General features: G+C 36.7%; 2 protein-coding genes across 7 annotated transcripts in view; both read right to left on the bottom strand.

Moving 5' to 3' along the window:
- Positions 1-2221: 2221 nt before the first annotated feature.
- Positions 2222-5166, bottom strand: GPR35 (G protein-coupled receptor 35). The gene is made up of 2 exons (XM_058189341.1): positions 4840-5166; positions 2222-3737 (listed from the first exon to the last, which is right to left on the bottom strand). The coding sequence occupies exon 2, from the start codon at positions 3719-3721 to the stop codon at positions 2783-2785; it is 939 nt and encodes a 312-aa protein (XP_058045324.1). The 5' UTR covers positions 3722-3737; positions 4840-5166; the 3' UTR covers positions 2222-2782.
- A 4832-nt stretch (positions 5167-9998) lies between these two features.
- The window catches only part of ST6GAL1 (ST6 beta-galactoside alpha-2,6-sialyltransferase 1), a 65688-nt gene continuing 49143 nt past the window's right edge, over positions 9999-26543 (bottom strand). For 5 of the 6 annotated variants that reach the window (XM_058189339.1, XM_058189338.1, XM_058189337.1 and 2 more), the window contains 5 exons: positions 24422-25069; positions 23312-23409; positions 17058-17159; positions 15600-15774; positions 9999-14952 (listed from right to left, as the gene is read on the bottom strand). In XM_058189339.1, the coding sequence (XP_058045322.1) occupies positions 14711-14952; positions 15600-15774; positions 17058-17159; positions 23312-23409; positions 24422-25022 (1218 nt within the window). In that variant the 5' untranslated portion in view covers positions 25023-25069 and the 3' untranslated portion in view covers positions 9999-14710. Of the gene's footprint in view, positions 14953-15599; positions 15775-17057; positions 17160-21399; positions 21706-23311; positions 23410-24421; positions 25070-26543 lie in introns of those variants that run through there. The other variant, XM_058189340.1, reaches the window with a different exon arrangement.

Genomic DNA, 26543 nt, shown 5'->3' with positions numbered 1-26543 from the left:
ATGTAATAAGAATGGAGAAGTATTGGCACTTCTTCCTGTTCTTACTGCCTATGAGGTAGTCTTGATAGCAGTTCTGGCTCATGTTTCCTCTAGCCCTGAGTCCTTCGGGAGAAGGGCGGTATAAAAATTAAAATATTATTATTATTATTATTATTATTATTATTATTATTATTATTATTATTATTATTATTATTATTATTATTATTATTTGGTCAAATTTGTTCTTCAGTAGCTGTTGACCCTTCTTAGCTCCCTCAAATCCTCTGGGAACTATAGGGAACTAATGGTGTGATGGACCAAGAAAAGCACAAGTGTAATTCTGTCTAAGCTCCGGTCATCTCACTATTCTAAGCAACTTCCAGGGCCTCTGCAGAACTGTGTAGCAAACCAGCAGGTTCCTCAGCTCTCTTTGAAACTCTGTTGAATCCATTAGTTGCCAGGGATGGACCAAATGGGTCGAGCTGCCCTGTGGAGGGGGTGAACATAAGAGAACCTCAAAGTTACCAGGGAGTGATCTGACCATGCCAGAGGGGCCAAGAATGGTTCCTCTCTCAGATCATATTACCACTGCTCAATCAAGAAAACCATATCCTGAGTGTGGCCACTGTCCCAAGTTGGGCCAAGAATGGCCTGAGAGAAGCTGGTAGCTCTCATGGTGGTCTCATGGCTGCTTTAGAGATTCCCCCCAGAGATCACGAGTTGAAGTCTCCCAGAACTATAAGTCTGGGGAACTCCACAGCCAGCCCTGAGATGGTTTCCAGCAGCTCAGGTAGAGTTGTTGCCAGGAGGTGAGTACAGAAGCAGCAATCTCAACTGCTCCCATGAACCTAACCTCAGGAGCAGGGAACAACTGGGAATTTGTGGAGCAACATCCCTGAGGGCTGAAATTCCCAGATGACAACCTCAAGCTCTCCTCCTCTGCCCTGGGTCTCATCTGGGGCCAAACCAAGGGTGAAATCTAAAACTTTTCTCTACTGGTTCTGTGGGCGTGGCTTAATTGGTGGGTGTGGCTTGGTGGTCAGATGGCTGGGTGGGCATGGCCAATAACAATAAATAATAAAAATAATAAACAAAGTATAAAAAAACAATAAGAGGTACCAAAAACCAACTTTCACACTTTACACACACACAACACAACACAACACAACTGACTCACACACAATGTAAAAGCAGCTGCACTTCACACTTCGCACAGCCACAAAAAGCTCAAAAACAAACTTTCACACTTTACACACACACAACAAAACTGACACACACACACAAATACCACATACAGCATTCTGAGATTTTGTGTGTTTGTGTAGTTAGAGTGAAACATTACAGAAACACACCAAATTTCAGAAAGCTGCACAAATATTTTATTTTATTATTAAGGTTTGTGGACTTCAATTCCCAGAGTTCCTCAGCCAGCAAAACCAGCCAATATTAATCACTCAGTGATGAAATAGATTAACTAAGCTAGATTAGTTCTGTCTGGTGCTGAAAATGAAACTGGGGCTTTCCGGCTGGGAAGAAAGCCATGAGGTCAATCAGTAATCAGGTAAGTGCCTTAGACCCTCTTAAAAGGAGGTTTTCTACATGTTTTCTACAGAAAACATGTTTTTTAAGGTTCTGCTGATGAGGAACTCAGGTGAGATCGCCAGAGGAGCCTTTAATTTTTTTAAAAAAAAAAGTTTAAAGGCTCTGCCAATCTCAGCTGAGGGGCGGTATCCTCAAAGGCTTTTTTTTACTTTTAAAGGCATGTTTCGGCTGAAGCAAAAGCTTCTTTTAAAAGTAAAAAAACCCCCCTCTGCTGATGGTGGGGCTCAGCAGAGGCGGGGGTTGGGGCCAGGGATTTTTGCTACCGGTCCTCCGAACCAGCAGCCACCATCGCTACCAGATCACGCAAGCTGGTCTGATCCGGGAGCATTTCACCCCTGGGCCAAACCCTAAACCTGACTAAGTTTTTGAGAGGGCAGTTCCCACCACAGGCCCAGCCAGGTTTTGATAATACATGCCAAGGTCATCCTGCTCCTTGTTTATGAGATCACAATAAGGGGAGTCTTGTTATTGACTTATCTGGCATTAAACAGCAGTAGTTGAAAATATTTGCTATATATGAAACTGTTTGAAATTAAAACATAAATTTAAAATCCAAATGCTAGCTAACAAACAATGATGTATACTATTGCCATATGAATAAAAATTGACATTTTAAATGTTTATTGTCTAGAACAATTTTTGATAGGCCATAAAAAGGAAGCTAAATACATATAAATCTCACATGCCTACTAGTCCCTTAAAACTCAGGCCCAAGTTTGTCATGTCGCTCATAAAAATTTGATCTCTGAATTTGATAGAGCGACTAACTTTGCCAAGTACCTTTTTCACGCCTTCCAACAGCATGAATCACAAGTTCATCAGGCAAAGCAAAATGTGTCTATTAAGGGGGAAGGGTAGTCAGGTAGGGTACAGAATAGGGTAAAAACCATGCAATATACATTTGGCGTATATGATGCATTAAAAAGCAATAAATCAAACAATAAGAGACATTAATTAGACATGAGAATGAAACAGCAATATTTCCAGGAAGTAATCTGCATTTCAAATTAATTTCTTGAAACTTATAATGTATACTGCCACACACGTGGGGACATGTTGTCTTCATATGAATACATTAATGGAGAAGGCTGAGCTGTACTTTATCAAGATCACGAAGAGAATTCCAATCAAAACTTTTAGGAGGAAGATGATTCCAGACAGGTCTGAAGGTATCAGAATTGTTTGTTGAGTCATGGTCTTTCTAAATAATTTCAGTACCTTGATTTTCAGGTGCTTGATTCTGTGTCTTTTGTACTATAGAAGCTTCCTGAAATTCCTGGCTTACAAAGTAATAACAAAATGCATCCAAGCAGCAGTTGGTGTTAGCTAGAATAATAGTAACATTTAGAAACAGATTATGTTTAAGATTAGTATCAATAGCAGTTTTGAAATCTATGAATTTAATGAAATAGGCAACATGAAGTGGTAAAAAGCAAGTGATGAATGTGGTCATATTTGCCAGAATTATGTTGATTGCTTTCTGAATGACCTTTTTTTCATGAAGATGAATCTTTTTCTTCCTCGTGAGTTTTTTAATTATTTGAACAGAACAGAAACTCAAGATAATTAAAGGTATAAAAAATCCCCATATTACCACTGCAAAAGAAGGCACTGATGGTATTCTGTAAATTGTTTGAAAGCAAATGTTGTTCACTTCATTATTTATATTTCTTGATACAAGTACAATACTTATAATTATGATCCAAAGAAGTCCACAGACAAGCGCTGACTTTAAAGGAGACCTGATATTCTTTGCTTGGAGTGGATATTTTATGGCGATGTATCTATCAAGTGCGATGATGGTAATAAGGAAGATACTCATGTATCGATTGATAAAATATGCAGTCTCCAAAACCATGCATAATTTCTTCGTGTATATACTGGTATGCATTTTATATTTATATATAAAGTTAGAAACTAGCTTGAATGGCAAAGTGAAGAGAAATAGACAGTCTGTTATGGCTAAATTGGTCATATATACTCTGGTTTCAGTCCATTGACTCAGTTTGCAACAGAATACCTTTAAAGCAAACACATTTAGGATAACTCCAATAAAGAACACTGGCACATAAATGATTGCTTCAGCAAGAAGAATGCTTGTTTCACTAGTATTGCTGAGGTTCATTTTTTGGGGAATCATTACTGTACACTACATGCTGTAGAAGAAATTTTAAAAATGATTATTTTTGTAACATTTCCATTATTTATTTATTACATAATTAATATATGTATAAAATTCATATTAAGCATTATATTTTATACTTATATACAATTTTGAATTTTGTAAAGTACAGCTATATTAATCCCTGCAATAATCTTAGTATAATTATTCCCATAGAGCCAATGAAAACTTATTGGAAAGGAATTGCTCAAGGCCTCCATCAAACTAGAGCCTTGGTCCTATTGGTCTCCAAATATTCTTAACCAATTACAAATACACCTGAACAACTCTCTCTGTTTCTGTCTCTCTTTCTCCCACTCTCTCCCTTTTCTGGAATATTCTGTTTATAATAAGCCTGAACAATGTAGGTTTTCATTTTATCATGCTGCTTAATACTAATATAAAGTATAGATTGTGCTTGAGATTGCAGAGTTTCAACAATTGTTTTTAAATTATTTTTAATTATAAATGTGAATTAATCTTATAAATTATTTTTAATCAAAAGAATGGATATATGTATATGTATATATATTTATACAGAGATTGTGCCATGTAAATAGATATTAGACATTGCTACGAGAATGCTTCAAGAATAAAGAGAAATTTTACAGTCTTGAACTCTGACTTGCAAAGGATCTTTTTCCAGAGTTCATATCTGCACTTTTTAACAGCTGTCTGATTTGAAACAAAATCAAAAATTATTTATGTAGTACTAAATTGTTGCCTGCTGTATAGTCTGCAAATGATTATTTTTGCAAGCTGCGTAAGTGCAATATCACTTATAGTTGTGTAAATGCAATATTTGCTTATAGTTGCTAAATGTGTAAATGCAATATTTGCTTATAGTTGCTAAAGTCATAGGAAGAATCATGTAAATGAACATTTTCCAATCTAATTAGTGATCAGCTGCAGTGCGGTACTTGTGGATAGGTGGTTTCTATCACTGTAGCTTTTCCATTTTTTTAAAATGAAAAATATGGGGAAGGCACTGAAAACTTACAATGAACAATATAGTTGTCAGACTATAATATAAGATGACTGAAGCATGACAATTATAACAATGAAAGACTTATTTGGAAGTATCTAGACATATTTACCCAAAAGAATTTGCCTTTCAGAATTTTAAGGATTTCACCATATTCTTCTGCTTGCTTCGACGTTAGGGTTTTTTCTCCTCTCTCTTCAGGATGATGAGTCCTTTTGATCAGTCTGCTTTTTGTCCCTCTTTCTTCTGTTAGATTAATCATATTCCTGTGTTAAAACAATTTCATATACTAACACTGAGGTCAGAATGGACATATCAACGTTCAAAATCAAGACAGTCTTGCGGAAATTCAAAAAAGTTGAATTTGATAATCTTTGGAGTTTCCGCAAAATGACTTCAGTGAAAGCTTGGTGAGTTATTGTAATATGCTGACTGAAAGGAAATCCACTTGAAACTTTTGGTTGCACATTTCAACACAAACATTTTCGTTTAAAATATCATCTCTATTTTACTTAAAAACTCTACAGTTCTGAAGAGTTTCTTCTGAAAGGAGGAATTTAAGGGTGCTGTAAATGCCTCTGTGCTTTTATGAAAAAAGATGGCTATTTAGTATAGAAGAAAACAGTGGCTAATACATCTATTGTTCAACATTAAGGAAATAATATCGCATCTTGTGGTTTATCACAGAGTAAAACAGCATCTTTCAGTGGTCCACACTTGGCAGGAAGAAACTAATGCATTTTACCATAGTTTGAAATGTAGGGGCTTCAGCCAGGCTGCAATCATCTTATCATAAAGTACAATAGCTAGATTAATTTGTATAAGGCTTTTTATGGAATGTTATATATTTTAATTTATATATCCATTTTCTTGTGAACTTTTCTGGAGCCAATTAAAAACATTTTTTGAGGAGAACAAGCAATATTTGAGCTCTAAATTGCCAACCTGAATTTTTTTTTCTAAGTTTCTACTTGTACAGATAAACTTTTTAAACTTTCACTTCTTTCTACATACCCATTTTCTCTCTTTAACTTCGTCAATATTTGTTTCTATTTGTATTTTATTTTATAATAAAATTGAATAAAAAGTGGGGAGAAAGAAAACTGAAGTTGTGTGTATGTATATAGTAATAATATTCCTTCTAAAAACAAAGGTGAGAAAAAGTAACATTTGCGAAAATACTTAAGTCAGGAAACATATCTGTGTGGTGTTGAAAACTTGTACATACAAATTAGTAGCACAATGTATATGATCTAATAATTACTTGGTAATTTTCTTAAAAGAAATGGAATACCATCACAATTCGATTTACAATAAATGGCAAAATATCTACTGATCCTTTAATTTTGCAAAATTTAAAATACTGATCTACTGATCAGTTTATCTAAATTATTTTTGAGGGTTGAATGTGGATTATTGATTTAACTGTCTCAGTAAAGCAGCCTTCAGATTGCTAAATGCTTGAGAACAGTACAGGAGCTATTGAGGGAAGTTACTGTGGTTTGTTGTTGTTGTTGGTGTGTCTGTGTCTGTATGTATGTGTCTGCTTGTAGTAGTTGGATGGATTCCGTGGTCTGGAAGGATGGGGTAGAGTGAAAGTAGGAGCAGAGAAGTGGGCAGTGGGCAGGCAGTACCATCTTGCTCATGATAAACAAAGGAATAATGGTGCAAGTCTGCAGGAGGGCCAATCACAAGGATGGAAAGACCCATGGCTGAGGTCACTCCCACTTGTCAGCCCTCGTTATTTACTTCTGATACCAGGCCCTTGGATACTAGCTGGCCCCAGTTCTAGTTGCTGTTATTGAATGCCAGATCAATGTTTAATAAGATTGCCCTTATCCATAATTTGATTTTGGATTGGAACTGACATAGTATGTTTAATAAAGACAGAGAGATACTGAAGGGAAATGGGACAGCAATATGTTGCACTCCAAACAAAAGCAGAGCCATTTTAATGATTTTATGTGTCATTTGCAATATATTTAAAATGGATCCAGCACATAAGCAAGCCAGGAAACCACACTGAGCATTAAGAAAAATCTGCTGAAGATCCTGATAACAGCATGATAAGCACAGCAGAGTACAAAGAAAAAGTGACAAATTTTTGCCTTACCAAGGTTATTCTTGGTAATGTGTATCTGAATCCACCCAGAAACAAATCTTTGTATAATGTTAAATGAAGCCATAAAATGAATTTTCTTCTGTCTCCAGACCAACTTTTCCCAATGCCTGTTGGTCAACCGGATTGAATGGATCCATATGGCCTGCAATATGGATCAGGCTAGTGAGGACAGGAATAACCCATGGTGTTATGATGACCATAAAATTCTAAGTTTTTGTTGACCCCCAAGGAGGACGCTTACAAATCTCCAAGAACTGATGTCATCAATGGTTCAGCTTTAAGGCACCTCAGTTCCTTCTGAGCTTAATTACAAACTTTGCTATTGTAGGGTGTGGAGAGTTTGATTTCCAAGCAATATTCAGTTAAGGGGATTAGCCTTAGATGGACAGTTAATATTGTTAAGAATTCCAGTAGATCTGTTGTTGGCAGAAGTAGCACACACGAGAAGCTCTAAGACTGGTAATACTGCATCTTCTTCATAAAATATTCTCCAACAATATGAGGGAATAGAATTGAATGAAAAATAGATAAACATCTTTTCAGCTCCAATTTTTACTAACTTGAAGGAGACTGTTATGAATATCACATCTTCCAAATTAAACATTTTAATCAATTTTCAGTTAATAATGGATTCCTTAAAATAGTATAACTCTTTTTACATCTTTCATTTCTAATTTTGCCTAACTCAGATTAATAGTGATGGAAGAATGTTTATCTCTTTATATAATTTCAGATTCCATTTTTATATAATTTGTACTCTATAAATTCTGAGGAACATATTCAGTAGAACCCACATGGTACAGTAATTGTGAATTGCCCATGTTTGCTATGTTTTCAATCTTTTTATAAGGTAAAAATTCACCTGTTTAGGCTCAGAAGCTAAGCAAAGTGACATCTGGTTAACACTATGATTAGAGACTACTAGGAAATATACCAAAGCTGTAAGATAGACAAAAACACATATTGGAAGAAGCCTAGAAAACAACATCACATCTTTTACCAGGCTGAGGCATGGTAAATTACTGGCTTAGCAATGAACCAGTAATACTACTCTCACAAAAAAATATTTGGGTTGGCTCGCCTCTTCCATGGACTTATGTAAAAGGGGGTGAAGGGAGTTGCCATTGGAGCATTCAATATCGTTATGCATAATACTGAGATGAGATATAAAAGAAAGCTTAACTAATCAACACAATATTTATTTTAAAGTATCTATTCAGTCAATAAATTCATTAAGATTGAATACTGCACTACACTGAGTTTTTGGACAGGAAAACGAAATAATTAAACTGCTATGCTTCCCTCCACCTCCAGTCAAATGAAATCTATATGCTACAAAAATTTCTTGTTGTCATGAATTTAACTGTGTGAAGTGGTACATCAAAGGGCAACTATTTTTGAACTCAAATGGGTTAATTTGCAGAATTAAAATACAGGACCTGCGACTCCCAAGGGAATGAAATTTGGGAAAGACGTGACTTTTTCAGGTGCTACTGACTGCTGCTGCGATCACACAACCTTCATTTCCAATGTTTTGTGAAAGTTTCCTAGTCGGTCTGCTAATCTCTTTCCCTCTCCCCACCTCAGAAGCAGTAATTTACCTGTCTGCTGGAAAGAGAAGAGGAAAGGGAAGGGAAGAAGGAAAATTTATGGTGCTCCTTAGTAGATTTGCACAAGGAAACTCAATGAAGAAGCCATCAGGAAACTGGAAGTCACTCCTGAACCCATTATTATTATTATTTTTTGCCTGCCATTGGTCATTCTGTTTTACTGTTTAGGTAAGGAAATATTACTTAAATGATGACCCAATGGGAAATGGATTTAATAAACAATGAAAGGCAAAAGCAGTGGATTTTGGCCAGGGTTGATGTAAAATCTATAGTTTTTATTTCCCCTTGTCACTTGGAAGAGGAACCAAATATGATAAGAGCCTAAATCAGAAAATGCTTTGGCAACAGGATACCAATGAGATAGAGGCTACATTGTCAGGACCTATGAAATGACAAGGCATCTTTGCAATATAGAAAGTTGGCTCTGTACTTTTTTCATTTCTTCAACAGTTATAGGTGTACTTGGTATTTGGCTATGTTCACCATATTTTTCAATCTGACTTTTCAATATATTTATCCACAGCAGCTTCATCGTGATTAGTCTTGGAGTATAACTCATAAAATCATCTGCTACAATGTCCTTCCTGTCGAAGACTACTTCAGCCTCAACAATACATGAGCACACAATAGATTTAAACTTAATGTGAACCACTCCAATCTTGATTGTACAAAATATGACTTCAGTAACAGAGCTGTTAATGCCTGGAATGCACTACCTGACTCTGTGGTCTCTTCCCAAAATCCCCAAAGCTTTAACCAAAGACTATCTACTATTGACCTCACCCCATTCCTAAGAGGTCTGTAAGGGGCATGCATAAGAGCACCAGCGTGCCTCCTGTCCCTGTCCTTATGTTCCCTTTGATTGTATCCAATTTGTATGATTATTTCATGCTTATATTTATATACACTGTTGTGTTTGACAAAATAAATAAATAAATATATAAATAAAATAAATAAAAAATAATTATTTTCTTTTAAACTGCCAATTCTGTTACTATTTCTGATCTTGAACGTAACAATTTTGACTCTTTAATTATGGTATTTTTGTATTTCCTATGTCTAAAGTAATAGGGTAATAGATTTCCTGGTATATTTGCATGTTTAAAATTTTTTCTATTTAGCACATTTTATTTTACTCTGTAATTCTTCTGTTTCTAATAAATTTAAGTGTAAAGCTTTCAACAACCCTGCAGTAGCTAGCTGGAGAAGCAGAAGACTATTTGCTTGCTGTTTCCAGCAGAGAGGATGAGAGTTCTATGTAATTTCTTCTCCAGTTTCAATTCCAAGCTGTATTTTAGGGGTGTCAAACAGGTGGCCCGTGGGCCAGATATGGCCTGGGCAGGCCATGCCCATCCCGGTTCCACAAAGGCAAAAGAAGTCCCCATACATCACAATCATCACGATCCGGCCTGCAATGCAATCAAGTTTGACACTCCTGCCAATGTATTCCAATTGAATCACATCTTTATCCGCACAGTTTCAAATTCTAATTTCACTTCAACTAAAGAAATGTCACGAAGCAAATAGGAATAGAAACAATGACTTTACAAAACTTTTATTGCAAAATTTACATCTTTGGGTCCTTCAGAGTTATTTCATAGTATTTTAAAGAACATTATTGACAAATCAGACGTTGATGCTTTACAGATTTAAATTGAAAAAAAAATGCAAACGCTTCTTAATAGAACAATTCTTTACAGGAATATAAAAATAGTAAGGAAACACACCTTGAGACAAAGCACATTTTGGAACAAAAATGAAAAGTATTTAATATTGTCTGGGATTTGGATCTTAAGAATAGTTCTTTTAATTCAAGTCCATTAAAAATATAACATTATTGAATGACATCATTGCCTTCAAATGGTTTTGGAAAACAACATTTTTCAGGTATGTAAACTAATTAAAGAAGACATTATATACTTGTTTCAGATTCTGTGGCTGGATGGAGTAATTTATATGACACCATTTCATGTAGAAATAATGCATAATTAAGGCTTGCACTAATTATCCAAGTTTTAGTTGAGTATGGCCATTTTGCACAACCTCCACAGTTATCTCTTCAATGCCTTGGGAAGTTCTCTATCTCCCCTTCATATTACTAAGATACTTGAAAAACCAGACAGTGATCTGACTAAAGAAATTCAAATAAATGTATATAGATAATTGTAAGAGTAAAATAGCTGGTGTTGGTTTTATATACACTAGAAAGTTAGAAGTTGAGATATGGGTGTTCCCTTCTACAAATTGCATCTGCATTCCTCAAAACCATAACTTTTGTTATGTATAATTACATACTGTACTTAAAGCTGATAATGAATTGGAATCTTATGAGGAATTTATTATTTCATCAACTACACAGTTATTCAAATGGATGTTGACCCTCTTTCATATATGGACTACATTCTGATTACATACATAAGGAATACATGAAACCAAAAAGCAGGTAGAATAAGGATAGCACAATAACCAGGTAAAAACCTTCTTCTTCAAAAACAACACCAGGGTGGACACTGGCGATGACGAGGGCTGGATAAAACCCCAAGCCAGATTTTTGTCCAGCAACACGGCCAACTCAGGCTCCGACATCCGAAGGTAGCTGATAACTGTTGGACGGCCCTGGCCCCATCTCTGCCTCTTACGCAGAGCACTCATCAGAGCCTTCCCCAGACTCCAGGACTGGCCATGTTCCTCCCCAACCTCTGTACTGTCTCTGTCTGGCAGGAGTCTGGCGGGCCACAACAATAAGTTAGTAACACGGGTTGTTAAGTGAATCTGGGTTCCCCATTAACTTTTCTTGCCAGAAGTTTGCAAAAGGGGATCACATGACCTTGGGACAAAGCAATGGTGATAAATATGAACCAGTTGCCAAGCACCTGAATTTTGATCACATGATCATGAGGATGCTGCAAAGATCATAACTGTGAAAAACGGTCATAAATCATTTTTTTCAATGCCATTGTAAATCTGAATGATCACTAAATGAACTGTTGTATGTCAAGTATGACCTGTAATCATAATGTTTTAGAATACTTTTTTGTCCTGGAAAAATATTAATTGTTCACCGATAAAATTATATTAATACATTTGTTTTTCTTTTAAAAGAACAGTATTAAAGTCAACATAGCAAATTACTTCAGAAATAATACCCAAAGTAGCCCTTTCATATCTATCAATATGAAGATATAGGAACAAAGTCGAAGTATAAAAGCAAGCCTCAGGAAGGCAAAAAAAAAAAGGTTATAATACATTTGAAACAGTGGCAAGGTGAAACAAATATAACAAAATGATGTTGAAATATTCATTAAGTTGCTAGGATGGATGCAAGTGTTCCTTTTTTTAATAAAAAGAGGTCTGATAATCTTGAGGTACTAATTATGGCTGCAAAAAGTGTTGCAGGTATAATTATACCAACAATAGTTTTCCTCAGTTGCACAGTTGCAGGCCCTGAAACAGTGATCAGAGGATACTTTAGAGCAGGGCTGCCAAACTCCCAGCCCATGGGCCAGATGCATTACACACTGGCCATGACCATGTCCAGTTTAGCGAAGGGGGAAAAAGTCACGATACATCATGTGACACCACTGTGACTATGTGAGTCTGATACCAGTGGTGGGTTTCAAAATTGTTTAGTACCAGTTCTGTGGGTGTGACTTGGTGGGCATGGTTTGGTAGGCGTGGCAGGGGAAGGATACTGTAAAATCACCATTCCCTCCCCAATCCAGGAGAAGGTTACTGCAAAATCCCCATTTCCTCCTGATCAGCTGGGACTTGGGAGGCAGAGCATAGATGGGGGCGAGGCCAGTCAGAATTTTTGCTACCAGTTCTCTGAACTACTCAAAATTTCCGCTACCGGTTCTCCAGAACTAGTCAGAACCTGCTGAAACCCACCTCTGTTTGATACCCCTGGTTTAGAGCTACTGCTTTTCAATTCATCAGATTGAACTCAGAATAGCCTCTGCCAATGTTTTCCTCACTGAAACTAAGAGGGTAGAGAGTTGGGGAAACATGGCATGACAAAAACAGCACCCCTGTCAATATTTGAGTTTGGAAAGTGACTTAAACAAGCTGTCACAACACATTATTATCTTAGCAGTTTAGTTCTTCTGATAAATCAGCTAAAATGAAACAGCCTGGGCCGTGTGCTCAGAGGAAGTGTATTGTGTATATGAATATACATATGTGAAAAACAGAAACATTCTACAGTGTATATAGTATTAATTGAGTTTTGGTCTTTTTCAACATCATCTATGAAAAACAGTTTTCAGACTATATAGAAATTGTAGAATCTGTAGAAAAAGTCTTTCCCTGCAAAACGTATTCTGGAAACAAAATAAAGCACATTTTTCATAGCTCCATCCTTAATGACATATAGAGAAGATGAATCCAATTAGATTTGTAAAAATTACTTTCAAATTCTTAATACTGGGTTTATTTTAGTGATATTGAAGGTATCACAGCATATCAGGCATTTAACAGAATTTGGCACTTTATAGTATCTGCAACATCCAATTCGGAATAGCATTTTTTCAGCTCCTCCAGAATTGGTCCTCCAGAATGGGGCACTCGCTTCAGACAGTAAATGCTGATGACTAGCAGCATTAAGATGTTGGAAAGTGGCATATGCCATGCCTGCTACACTACTCTGCTACCTATAAGAGCACTGGAGTACTAACTTTTGGCTAAAACATGGAAAGTCATCTCGTCCTTCACTTTGGATTGCAAAATGTCTTGGCAAAGGCTTGAGCTGAGTGCTGGATTTCATTCCTCTAACAGTGATATATTATTTTTCAATTCCAGTGTCTATGGAGATTCTGTCATCCAGGTCATGGTTGTCCCAAAGGTGTTCTTTCAATAGGCAACTTGACTTTCTTTTTTCTTGAAGATGTTTCGCTTCTTATCTAAGAAGCATACTCAGTTCTGACTGAATGATGTGGCATGGAAGGATTTATACTTTTTGCAGTCATCTCGTCATTAGCACTTTCAAGGTGAGTCATTAGCTCTCTGAGAGTCATTGAGGCCTCTTGGGGGGTTTATCTGTGCCGTCAGAGTCAGAATCAGAATGCAAATGGATGTGGAATCTTCTTGGCACTGCTGAAAGGATTATGTTATAAACAGGAGATAGGTGGTGTCTATCCCTTCCCCTCTATTGAGAAAAGGCTATTCAATTTTAACATATATGGCCTCTTTTACTCCTTTTCTAACCAGTAATCCTCTGTCCAGAATGTGGACTTCATGAATTTCCAGTCTTTATTTGTCTATCGGCATACCTGGCCTTACAAATGGCTCTCTAAATTCATATATTTTTCTCACACCGTTGCCTTTTTGGATCATATTCTTATATTGACTTCTGAATAGTGCAGAACAGACACGTCTGACAACAAGGCACAGAAATCCTGGTCCCTCCACCACTGGCTTGTTTCTAAAATCTAGACCAGTGGTAGTCAACCTGGTCCATACTTCCCACTAGTGGGCGTTCCAGTTTTCATGATGGGCGGTAGGGGTTTTGTCCGATACTGAAGCACTTGCCTTTTTTTAAATTTAATTGACTTTTAAAAAAATTTTCATAGCATTATTTAAAATTTTTATTAGGTTTTCATAAAATTCCCGTGACAATTTAAATTTATAAAAATATACTATTTGTATCGCCCACGCATAAGTTTAGTTCACGTTATGTAAGTGAAACCAAATGGCGCTATAGTGCAACCGCAAACAAAAGAGCCTCATCCCAGAATAGCTTGCACATCTACCCCCACACTACCCAGCTGTAACAGACAAGCAGAGCTGGTAGCCGGCGCCCCTCCCCCACAACCCTACTTTATAAATCACCATTACTGTGGAACCGGTGGGCGGTTAGAAAATTTTACTACTAACAGAGATTCAAAAGTGGGCGGTAGGTATAAAAAGGTTGACTACCCCTGATCTAGACGCTTTGAAGCAGCAACTGTATTTTTTTTTAATTCAGTCACAAAAATTAGACACAAACCAATTGTGTCTAATTTTTGAGAATAGATTTTTCATTGTATTTCTGTAATAACTGATGGGTAATTACATTCTTGGCACTCATTAGAAATGCATTCTGCAGAATGCTGTATATGTCTCTGGCACATGTTGCAATCCTGAATTAAGGCAAATGGAGTGGAAGAATTGCACCTTGGTTTCTTGACAGGGCCCTTACAACTCTTACTTTTAAAAATTAAAGTGCTTTGTGATTCAAGACAGGCTCCCAAGCCCAGAATATGGGATTCATACTCCTAACATTGTGCTTTCCTTAAGCCTGGTAAAGTCACTTTTCCATAATTGTAAATATCTTCATCTGTGCCTTGATTAAGGTGCTTTACCATATTTTTTTCAAAGAGCTGTGGGTGGTAGGCACCCAACGTGCATGCTTGGTCAAATGTATCCTGGTAATAATGGCAAATGTCTGTTTGCCTCTTAGAGGGGAGAAACTCATAAACGTTCACCTCATCACAGAAGTGCATCATAAGAACAATGCCTAGAGAAGAGAAAGAGAGAGATAATTTTAGGCATGTTAAAGAAACTTTAGCAGCAAAAATATTAATAGTAACACAAAACAAAACAAAGAAAAAATCCTCTTCTTTTGCCCAGAAACCTCTGATGCTAGAAAACTTGAAGAATTCCCTGCCAATCTTTTCCTAACTTACTAACTTAACAATTGCAGTGATTCACCTAACAACCGTGGCAAGAAAGATAATAAATTAGGGCAAAACTCACTTAACAAATGTCTTACTTAGCAATAGAAATTTTGGGCTCTTAAGTCAAGGACTGCCTGTATATTGTACATAACAGGGGTGAAATTCAGCAGGTTCTGACAGGTTCTGGAGAACTGGTAGCAGAAATTTTGAGTAGTTCGGAGAACTGGCAAATACCACCTCTGGCTGGCCCCAGAGAGGGGTGGGAATGGAGATTTTGCAGTACCCTTCTCCCAGGAGTGAGGAGGGAATGGGGATTTTGCAGTATCCTTCCCCTGCCATGGCCACCAAGCCACACCATGCCCACAAAGCCACGCTCACAGAACCGGTGGTAAAAAATTTGAATTCCATCACTGTTACATAATATCATCTTTGTACTTTATTTCTCTAAAATAGGGATACAAATCGAAAGGAGAAACCAAAGACTTACCAAGCATGCCAGAAGAGGGTGGATTTGGCTGAATATCTTCCGGTGAATTCTCCTGAAGGATATCCCAGAGTTGCCATTGCATGTAGGGATTCAGGATATAAAAAGGCTGGTTGGGATGTCTCTTCCGATAATGCTTGTAGCTTTCAAAGAAATGGTAGTCTGGTTTCTGAAACCACTGAAGCCAGAAATGAAAATGAGTTGCAAATCTCCTCTTTGGAAATATGATCCTTTTAAAGAAACATTTTTATTAAAAGTTTTAATAACAGAGAGAAAAGAAAATACAAAAGAAAGTTTAAAAAAGAATAAAGTGTATATAGAAAAAAAATAAAAAATATAAAGAAGTAGCATCCAATCTTCATCACAAGTACAACCTTACACACAGACACACACACAGCGGAACCAGTTTCATGTTGGATTTCTTCCACTCTGGATGAATTTTTATCCTTTTATCCTGTCTTCTCTTACTCATTTCTAGAAAGTAAATGGCAGATTTGACCTTAAAATGTATTTTTATTGAACAGATTTAAAAATGAATATTAAAATGTTAAAGGTAAGATGTTAAATATAAAGTAACATTCATTTATAGCTTTCTTAAATATTATATAAGTATTTATATGATGTAGTATAAAAAGTAGGAATAAAGAAAGCTCTTAATTGCAAATCTTATAACAATTGTTGCTGAAATGACAATCTCAAGTAATTGTATGTATTTATGTGTGTGTGTGTGTGTGTGTGTGTGTGTGTGTGTGTGTGTGTTTATAGGGGCTCCTTCTGCTATCCCTACAGCAATGATACAGCATAAAATAGAAAATAGCATATCATTAAATAAATAGAAAATGTAATAGAATTTAAATGTACTTTTACTGCTCTAAATGTCCTTGGATCTTTTTCTCAGATATAGTTCAAGAATAAACTAACTAGTCCAGAAAAAAATACAGGTAAGTCTTAAGCAATGATTCCTTGTAGAAGAGCTCTCTCTTGTGGTTATAGATATGTTAAATTCCAAAACATTTTTTTTTTACAAAGCACAAAGTGAAACTATCAAATTAACAGTGAAAAAAGTTAATAATAGGAAAAATACCATGTTCTTCACTGCCAAGCGACACAGTAATGTTTTTGGGAAGCATAGGAAGGCAGTAAACTATGTTTATACTGTGTTTTGCTACTGGGTGTCTGTCACACCAGCAATACAATACTCAGATCTTTGAGAACAGTTTTATTTGAAAACCTATAAACTACGTTAAGTGGCTGTTGCCAATCTCCCAAGCAGGAATATTTTGTGTGATGCTGATAGTAAGGCTATATTAAAAGAAAACTCTTTAAAAGGAGTTCATTGAAATTGGAGACCAGAGAACATCTCAATGAAGTACTAAGGGAAGTATATATGAAATATGGAACTATCCCATGGCCCACCAACTTTTCTAGACATCCTGTATACTGTACACCCATGAAATTTACCTCATAAATACTGGCATGATATGGTGCTGGATCCCACAGAATGATGATTCCAAAGCTGAATTGTACATCTGAAACAAACTTCTTTTCTTCAACAGTAATAAGCTAGGAATGACAAAAGAGATGGAGATCATTGCATTCTTCCCTATTTAAAAAGTCTGGGGCATCCATTCCCAATCTGAATGCCCTCCATGTATATGCAATCCAGTTCCTAGAATTCTCAGTTCATTAGAATTCTGAAAGTTGAAGTGCATGTATCTGAGATTATAGAAGGCTAACTTGAGTCAGATAACATGGCTTTATTTGGGCCATTATTTTAAATTAGGCTTCTCCAACCTGATGCTTTCCAGATGCATTACACAACTTCTCTGTGTAGGACTTGAGATAGCACGGAAGATCTTGTATATACAGCACCACGAGCAAAAACAAACTCACTTATTTCCATGACCCACCAGCCCTTAATTTATATGACAGTAGAGTTAACGGGAATAAATTACTGCTGCATGAATTTTACATTTTCTTTTCTTATCTCGGTGAGGTTTCGGTCATAGTAAATTACATACTGTGAGCAAAAAATATTCAAGTGCATGAAGCAGGGTTAACATGGAGAGGAAGAATTAAACACTTCTGTGAGTCATATAACAACCACACACACAGTACAGGCTTAGTCAAATTCTAATTTTGAATGTTTAAGCAAAGATCTGAAATGTATTTCCAATGTCCCCGTGATCTTGAACCTTTGCATTCATACAGGTTTCCCTATTTTATTTGTGAAACAGTAATAGAGATACCTCAAATAACTTCACAGACACACACACACACACACAGAGACACACACACTCCTCCCCTGATGAATTTTTTATCATTTGAAATTTTGCCATAGCATTGAACAACCCTAACCTGTAACCTAACCCTATGGAATATCATACTCTCCTGAGGTGACATCTGCACTGACCCACCTGACCTTCCATAAGGGCCCTGAAGATCTGATTTTATCAGCAGGCCTGGGGTCTCCAAAATAACAATAACAGAGTTGGAAGGGACCTAGGAGGTTATCTAGTCCAAGTCCCTGCTCACGCAGGAGATCTATGCTAGGGATTCGAACGGCCGACGTTTCTGATCGACAAGCTCAGTGTCTTAGCCACTGAGCCACCTAGGGAGTCCCAACAGGGAGGGATTCTGGAGGCAGTTGATAGATTGAGAAAAGGTCTACCACCCCCACTTAGTCCGTGGTCCTTTCTCTGCCGCGCTTTTAACCTTTTAATGATAAATATTTAGTATAACTATGATTATTACTATTTTATCTTTCTAATGTTTCTGGTTTTAATGTTTGTAAGCCACCCAGACTTATCTCCAGATGGATGGCACATAAATCCAATAAACAAACAAACAATTTTTTGCAGACAGTATACAATATACCTATTCTACTGCATGCAAAGCTGGATGACATATTCACAACTAAAAGAACCCAAGTAGGACATCCATGAGCCAATTTGATTATTCCAGAGAAATAACAAATGTGGACCCTACAAATAATGTTTGCATTTTGAATCTATTCTAACCCAAGTAAATGCAATATCATTGCCTAGATGTGGAACATAGATAAATAAAGTACAGGATGAAGAAAGATACAAGAGATTTACAGGTGATAATTATTTGGAGAGTGCATGCATTAATTTTTATTCAGATAATGCCCAGTATCCAACTCTGATAGGCAGCAGAAATCAGAGTTCCCTTTTTCAATTTTTCGTACAATTTCCATTGTATAATTTTGTAATAAAGGTCCAGCATAGCCTTTAATTCCCAGATGACTGTAACGGCTTCCAAATGTAAACATTAATTTTCAAAAAAATGTTGCCTCTGGATTATAGAAAAAAAGAGAGATTTTTTTTGTAACCATAGAGTAAGAAGTAATTTTGTATTTGTTCTCATAATTGTTCTAAGAAAATTGGAGGTTACTTCTTTCTATTACGTTTCATTTATCCTTTTCGCATTTCGGCTTCATTCTTGTTTCCCTTCTACTTTTTATGCTTTCTTTTTCATTATACTAGTTCTTGTTAGTTTTTATTCTCCTTTTTACAAAAAAAATATTAAAAAAGGAAAGAATGCTGTCTCTGGCAGAGAATACCTATATGAAGATAGCTGAGTTATTTCTGTTATAATACTATGCTATAACTTTATTTTTGGTTTATAGAGAAGTTGAGTTTTTAATGATGTTACTCATAAATCGATGGGTTCTTCAGAAGAGTATCAATTGCCATAGCCTTGTATGTTCAACTGAGGCAGCGGACCACCATTAAACAAGGACTTGGAGACTTTTGTTTACTTTTCTAAACTCTGTGAACTACAGTGATAAGGCTGTTTATAACGAACTTGTCTTAACAAAGTCCTTATCCGTTAACTCAGCTACCACATTAATATCCTGTCTCTGCATATTTTGGGTTATTTTTAGCTGAGCACAATGCATCAGAACTACAACTTGAGATCTCTGCTCTCAGTGCCTTATTGAATTCTATTTAACTGTTATAAACCCACCATTTAGTAATTCTGTTTTGTATTGATTGTAATGAACTGCTCACTTTGTTATCTATTTAACTGCTTGGTCTCTCATTTCTTTTTAAATTTTCAATTAATTGTTTCATTTGGTATAATTACACCAATTAACCAATAATGCAATATTCCTATTGGCCAGCCAACTTTAGTGTATCAACTAATTTTCACTTCAGCATTAATTTTATTTCTACTACTTCTAAAATACAGGTAATCCTCGATTTACAACAGTTTACTTAATGACTGTTTGAAGTTATGGTCCTGAAAAAAGTGACTTATGACTCTTTTCACACTTATAACCATTGCAGCATCCCCATGATCATATAATCAAAATTCAGATGCTTGACAACTGATTCACATTTATGACGGATGCAGTGTCTTGGGGCCATGTGATCACCTTTTGCAACCTTCTGACAAGCAAATAGGGAATGGGGAAATCAAATCGTTAACAATTGTGTTACTAGTTTAACAACTGCAGTGATTCACGTAACAAAGATGGCAAGTAAACTCATAAAATGGAACAAAACTCACTTAACAAATTTCTCACTTAGCAACATAAATTTTGGGCTCAATTGTGGTCATAGATCGAGGACTACCTATATATATATATATATATATATATATATATATATATATATTTGTTTTCTGAGGTTTTCACGGGTGTTTGTATATAGGTCTTTGGTTGTTCGGGTTTTCTCCCGTGTAAAATTGGAAGTGTCTTGGCGACGTTTCGACGAAGTCTCATTCATCATCTTCAGGCTTCTGCTTCCCAGAAGCACGAAGCTGAAGCCTGAAGATGACGAATGAGACTTCGTCGAAACGTCGCCAAGACACTTCCAATTTTACACGGGAGAAAACCCGAACAACCAAAGACCTATATATATATATATATATATAAAAATTCTCTCCATGTGTTCAGATAAACTTGCAAGTATTGGTATAGAAGGAATGATTTTCAGTGGCTCCATTTCTATCACTGCACTGCATTCATCATATGCAGAGTGATTCATGTGTTCAGATAAACTTGCAAGTATTGGTATAGAAGGAATGATTTTCAGTGGCTCCATTTCTATCACTGCACTGCATTCATCATATGCAGAGTGATTCATGTGTTCCAGTGTTGTTTGATGGACTCAGCTGCAATGCATATGGAATCTCTTGAGTACTCCTCTCCAACCTTGTGCCCCCCAAAATGTTAGGCTACAACTTCTGAAACTGGCTAGAAGTCTTTAGAATTGCAATGTAGGTTGAGGCTACCGCACTGAAGAAGGCTACTAGTGAAATATGGAATTGTGGTCCCATACGAAGTGTAAAAATATAAACAATAGATTGTTATGAACTGCAGAGAACATGATTTTTTTTTGACTAAATTAGATTTTTAACTTTAACTTTGTTGAAGACTGAACGAATCATAAAAAATGGACCCAGTTAAAAACACACAGCCTTGGAATTTGAAATAAAACCATTCATGATATTTGTTTTCATTCTTCCCTTTTAACATTTTACAACAATTTTAATATATCATAAAATGAGGAATGCACTTGTTTATTTAATTAAAGTAGCCTTCTCTAATTTGCACTCTTCAGGATGGTAGACTACAAATTCAGTCAGATTGAGTAATTTTACGTTTTTGCAGAAAAAAAATTTTCTTTTCCAGTAGCTAACAGACCTGGCTACTATTCTAGGTCAACTCCAGATACAGTTATTGCACCACTGACTTGCTTAATACTAAGTAAACATATGCAGAATTATACTGAACTTCATGAAATCCATCATAGGGGTTATTCCCACTTACAACTTTTAGGTAGAGTATTAGCATCGTTATTAGTCCTGTTTTTCTTTTCTTTTCTTTTTTTACTAGAAAAAGGGAAAATAATTTTCATGGTGATTGTATGTCCCAGTAAAGTTTTTTCCCCATCATTGACATTAATTTAAGATTTTTTTTCTTGCAAAGACTAATAATAGCATGCACGTTGTTTGTCAGAACTGTAATTGTGAAAGCTTAAAACGTCCCAGCCCCCATCCTGTGCAGAAATTTCTACAAAGTTTCCTGTGTCATTTCCTCAAAATCCAAATCACATATATAGCACTTCCTGGTAATAACTTTATTTTGAGTCAAAGCTGTATTTGGAATCAAAGCTGCATCTCTTGGCTGCTTTATGTTTGGATTCCTGCAATATAAATAAGAAGCTGAATTGGTACTTTTTTTAAAATTAAAGAATATGTTAAGTAACTTTAAAGTATCAAAAAGTTGCCATCTAAAAGGATTGCACAGCTAAAAACAGTGCATTGCCTTTCATTACACCTGGATTTATTTTGGTTGTTCTTTCGCTCAAGTTGAAAAACTTGCTTTCAATGTTTTTTTTTCAAAAAATGGAAAAGAAAAAATTTCAGTGAAATTCTCATGAGGTTTGGCAGGCTTTGCATTGGTGATGGGTGTGCATTTTATGTAAAGATTTGTAAGACAATAAATTACTGCACTCTCTTCCTTTAATAAAATAAAATAAAAAGTTAGAATAACTTGCAAAACCAGAGGAAACTATGAAAATATTCAAAAGCACCTCTACTAATAATATAAAGAAATAAAGAAATCTTTCTGGAAATTGGGAAACGTATCTTGACACGTTTAGCAAACTACTGAATCTATTTTTGGACTATGGTCCTTGAATGTCAGCTGTAAAAAAGCTGGTAGGCCTAAGACAGAAATAGATATGATCTGGACAAAAGCTAAATTTAACTTAATAACATTCAATTAACATTTAATTAAACTAAGATATTATTTGAATTATGATCCTAACTGAGGCTGGCATTTCCATCGCTAAGCAAAACATCATGGGACTGTGCTGCTTTACGATGGCAGTCCTAGTTATAGTTGTTAAGCAAGGACTGCACAGTTATTAAGCAAAGACTTCATGCTACTTTTCTCTGTGCCAACTGCCTCCGTTCCAACTCTTCCCACCAGCCTATCTCCACCCATTTCTGTCTTTTTGGCCACACAGCACAACATGGCCAAACACAGAGGCTGCCATATTCTACTGCCATCCTCCCCTGCGCCCCCAAGCAGCCTAGAAATCTTTTTAGCACAGGGGTGTCCAAACTTGGCAACTTTAAGACTTTTGGACCAATTCCCAGAATTCCTCAGCCAGCAAAGCTGGCTGAGGAATTCTCGAAGTTGAAATCCACAAGTCTTAAAGTTGGCAAGTTTGGACACCCCTGTTTTAGCGGAAGGAAAAGAAAACATCCAATTCACAGGGCTTGGAGTAACCAGCAAGCATAGTCTGGGAAGAGTTATTTATTGACTGCTCCCTCCCTCCCTCCCTCCCCCAGTCAGCCATGATGGGAAGGGGCCAATGTTGGACTTGATCAGTGGTGGATTACTACCGATTCACCCCAGATTGGGCGAACCAGTAGTGGTGATGATGGGAGGCTCTGCCTACCTGCCTGGATGTCTCTGCACATGTGAGCGAACCGGTAGCGACCGAAATTGAAACCCACTACTGGACTGGATGCAGAAATGGTACCAGTTTTTGGACCCAGCAACCCCCTTTTACCTGGCCTTTATCCTCCTTGTGGCTCCTCAGGCAAGAAACCTGGAGGGTGGCCTGTTCAGGAGAACTTGCTGTTCAGGAACAGGCTACCCTTGTAGATCTAGCCCTTGTGAAAACCACCCAACATCTCCCACTTCTCTTGTTACTTAGCTGACCTACCTGAGAATTAACAAGGCGTATTGTAGTTTTTTCACCCACATCTACCTGAAACCCTTTGGTAGGGGCCCCATTGAATCGCAAGACTGCATCATGGTTGTCTGAAAGAAACAGAACATATGAACTGAGTACATCTCAGAACAAAGTCTTTAAAGTTTCAGCAGTTCAGCTATGAAATCCTCCTGTGTTCTACAGAAAAAAAAACTAGGAAGAAGTTTCAATGTCACCTCAATGTTCTTGTCATGTATTTCAAAAATTTATACCATAGTCTTATAACTAATTTATGTTGATCTGATTCTACATTAATGTTAAACCTTTGAAAAAAATAATTTCTACAGAGAGAGAGAGATCATTTAAAACTCAAGAGCATTAATCTCTGTACGATAAACTATTTATTGTATCTTTAGTTAAACTATCTTTAACCAAGATGTAGAGTTGGTCACAGATGGTTTTCTCCAATGCCTGCAACTGCCTCTCTTGCAATAAAGAAACACACTGTGATTCTGATTGATTATAATTAACTGGAGTGTATGGGGAATGACCAAGTGAACCTTAATCTGTACATGTTGATAGCAGGAAAAATTGGCTTAGGCTTAGGTGGGGTTTTCAGCCTTGTCTAAGCTCACGCACTCCAGATATTTGTATTCAGATCAACAGAATAACAGAATTGGAAGGGACCTAGGATGTCTTTTAGTCCAACCCTCTGCTCAAGCAGAAACACTATATCAGAAGCCTCCAACCTTTTGGGCATCAGGGACTGGTTCCATGGAGAGAGGTTTTTCCATGAATCGGCAGGGCCATGGTTTCTCATGCTGCTTGCAACACGTGTATGAGGCTTCGCTTGTTTGCACAGCCCATTTATCAGAATGCTGCAGACCAGTCCCGGTCCACAGACTGGGGGTTGGGGACCCCTGTCCTATACCATTTCAGACAAATCTCTTCTTAAAAACCTTTGGTGTTGAGGCACCCACAACTTCCAGAGACAAACCATTCCACTGATTCTAACAATTAGCTCAGGATAAACTAAGTTTTCCTGCCCTATTATATGGAAAACTCAACAGGAAAACATTTTAATAATATTTAGTTGCAACAGAAAAATACACAAATACAAACCTATTTCTGCTCCCAAATGTGAGTGCTTAATAGATCCTGCAGAGGATACAACTGCGCATCGGCCCAGCTTGCCCAGTTCCATGCTGATATTTGTCTTAGGCAGGTATGTCTCCCATTCAGGCGTATTAAAAGGGGCATCAGATGCAGTTATCATCCTAAAGTCTATTTTTTTCTGAAGTTGGCAGAACACTTGTTCTGGGCTGAGTTTAACAGTATTCTTTGGTCCAGTGTATTTCACATGATATTTGTTCATTTTTAAGTAATGCTTTCTTGCCATTTGCAGACTAGGGTGAAGAAGTTGGGAAGAACTATACTTGTTCCAGACTTTGATTTCCTTGGGCTTAGGTTCAATATTATTAAATTTAACCTGGGATTCTTTGTTAGACAAAGTAATGTTGCCTGCGCCATTGACAGTTTTATTCTGGCCCATTCCTGATTTCATTTTAATCCATTGCCACAGCTGCAGATGATCAGTTTGGCTTTCTATTTTTATGGAGATGTAAGTTCCTTTCCGTGTTTCCTTCCATAGACAAACAGTCAGGACCAAAATGAAAATGAGAATGCCGAACACCCATTTTCTAAACAAGTTGACATGAACCATAATGTACAATACATTAGGTTGGAAAGTTCAGTTTCAGATGTATGGACCTGAAAAATGAAATAATGTAAATATATTAATGGGGAGGGACGAAGTGTTAACAATCTATAGATACATTAGTACTTTTTAGATGTTGCTTCAGGTACCTCTCCAAAAGCTGATTGCATAGGATTGCCATTGTCTTTAAATAATTCCCATAACTCAGATCTTAAGAGACTGGACTATATCTATTTTCTATTAATATAGGTTTTTTTTAATTCTCCTGTGTTATATTTCATAAAGTAAACAGACATCTCCCTCTCTTCTTTCTTTTCCTGAGAGATAAATGAGTACAAATGGTAAGAGCCAATACATTTAAGAGGAGATGACTGTTTTAGAATCAGATAGAGAAATGGCTATGCTGGATGCATTTACTTGATGCAGAACAAGGGTGAAATGCTCCCGGTTCGGACCGGATCAGGTGATCCGGTAGCGATTGGGGCAGATAGTTTGGAGAACCAGTAGCAAAAATCCCTTCCACCTCCGCCCATGCCCACCCAATCGCCCGGTCCCCACTTGCCTATTTGCTGCTTCTTTCGGGCTCACTAAGCTTTGCTTTGGCTGCTGCAATCAATTGCATCAGCTAGCAACTGAATCTGCCTGCCAGCAATCCATCTTATTGGTGAGCAACTGAATCTGCCTGCCTCCAATAGGGTAAGTAACTGGGTGGGGAGGAAAGCTTTAAAAAAATAGTTAATTGGGTTTTTTTTTAAGGAGTTTTATTTTATTTTTTTAGACAGCAATTTAAAGTTAAGGAAGTTTTAAATTTAAAATAAAAAAAATAAAATATTTGTGCAGCTTTCTGAGATTTGGTGTGTTTCTGTAGTGTTTCACTTTACACAAACACATAAAATCTCACAAAGCTGTATGTGGCATTTTGTGTGTGTATGTGAGTCAGTTGTGTTGTGTTTTGTGTGTGTAAAGTGTGAAAGTTGGTTTTTGAACTTTTTGTGGTTGTGTGAAGTTCCTGCTTGTTGCAGGGGCCATTTTGGGTGAAGTGCAGCTGTTTTTACATTGTGTGTGAGTCAGTTGTGTTATTTTGTGTTGTGTTTTGTGTGTAAAGTGTGAAAGTTGGGTTTTCGTACTTCTTATTGTTTTGTGTACTTTGTTTATTATTTTTATTATTTATTCTAATTGGCCACGGCCACCTGGTCACCTGACCACCAAGCCACATCCACTAATTAAGTCACACCCACAGAACTAGTAGGGAAAATTTTTAGATTTCACCCCGGTGCAGAACCATTGAACTGGGTAGAGATGTGGGTATAAAATCAGGGGATTCCTTTTCATTGACTATTTCATTTCTACCAATGACAGCTGTTCACAAACATACAGACTCACAAACATAGAAAGGAAAGGATATCTATCTGGTTCCTTTCTGGTGCCTGCAAAAAGCCCATGTTTCAAATGTTATTGAACTATCCTTTTTCTAGCATAGAATCATAGCATGTATAGGTTATATGGGACCTTAGATAGCATCTAATG

The sequence above is a fragment of the Ahaetulla prasina genome, chromosome 6 (assembly GCF_028640845.1).
Source record: "Ahaetulla prasina isolate Xishuangbanna chromosome 6, ASM2864084v1, whole genome shotgun sequence".
Classification (NCBI taxonomy): domain Eukaryota; kingdom Metazoa; phylum Chordata; class Lepidosauria; order Squamata; family Colubridae; genus Ahaetulla; species Ahaetulla prasina.
Note: the sequence above shows the minus strand (reverse complement) of the source record. Positions and strands in the feature narration are given on the sequence as shown.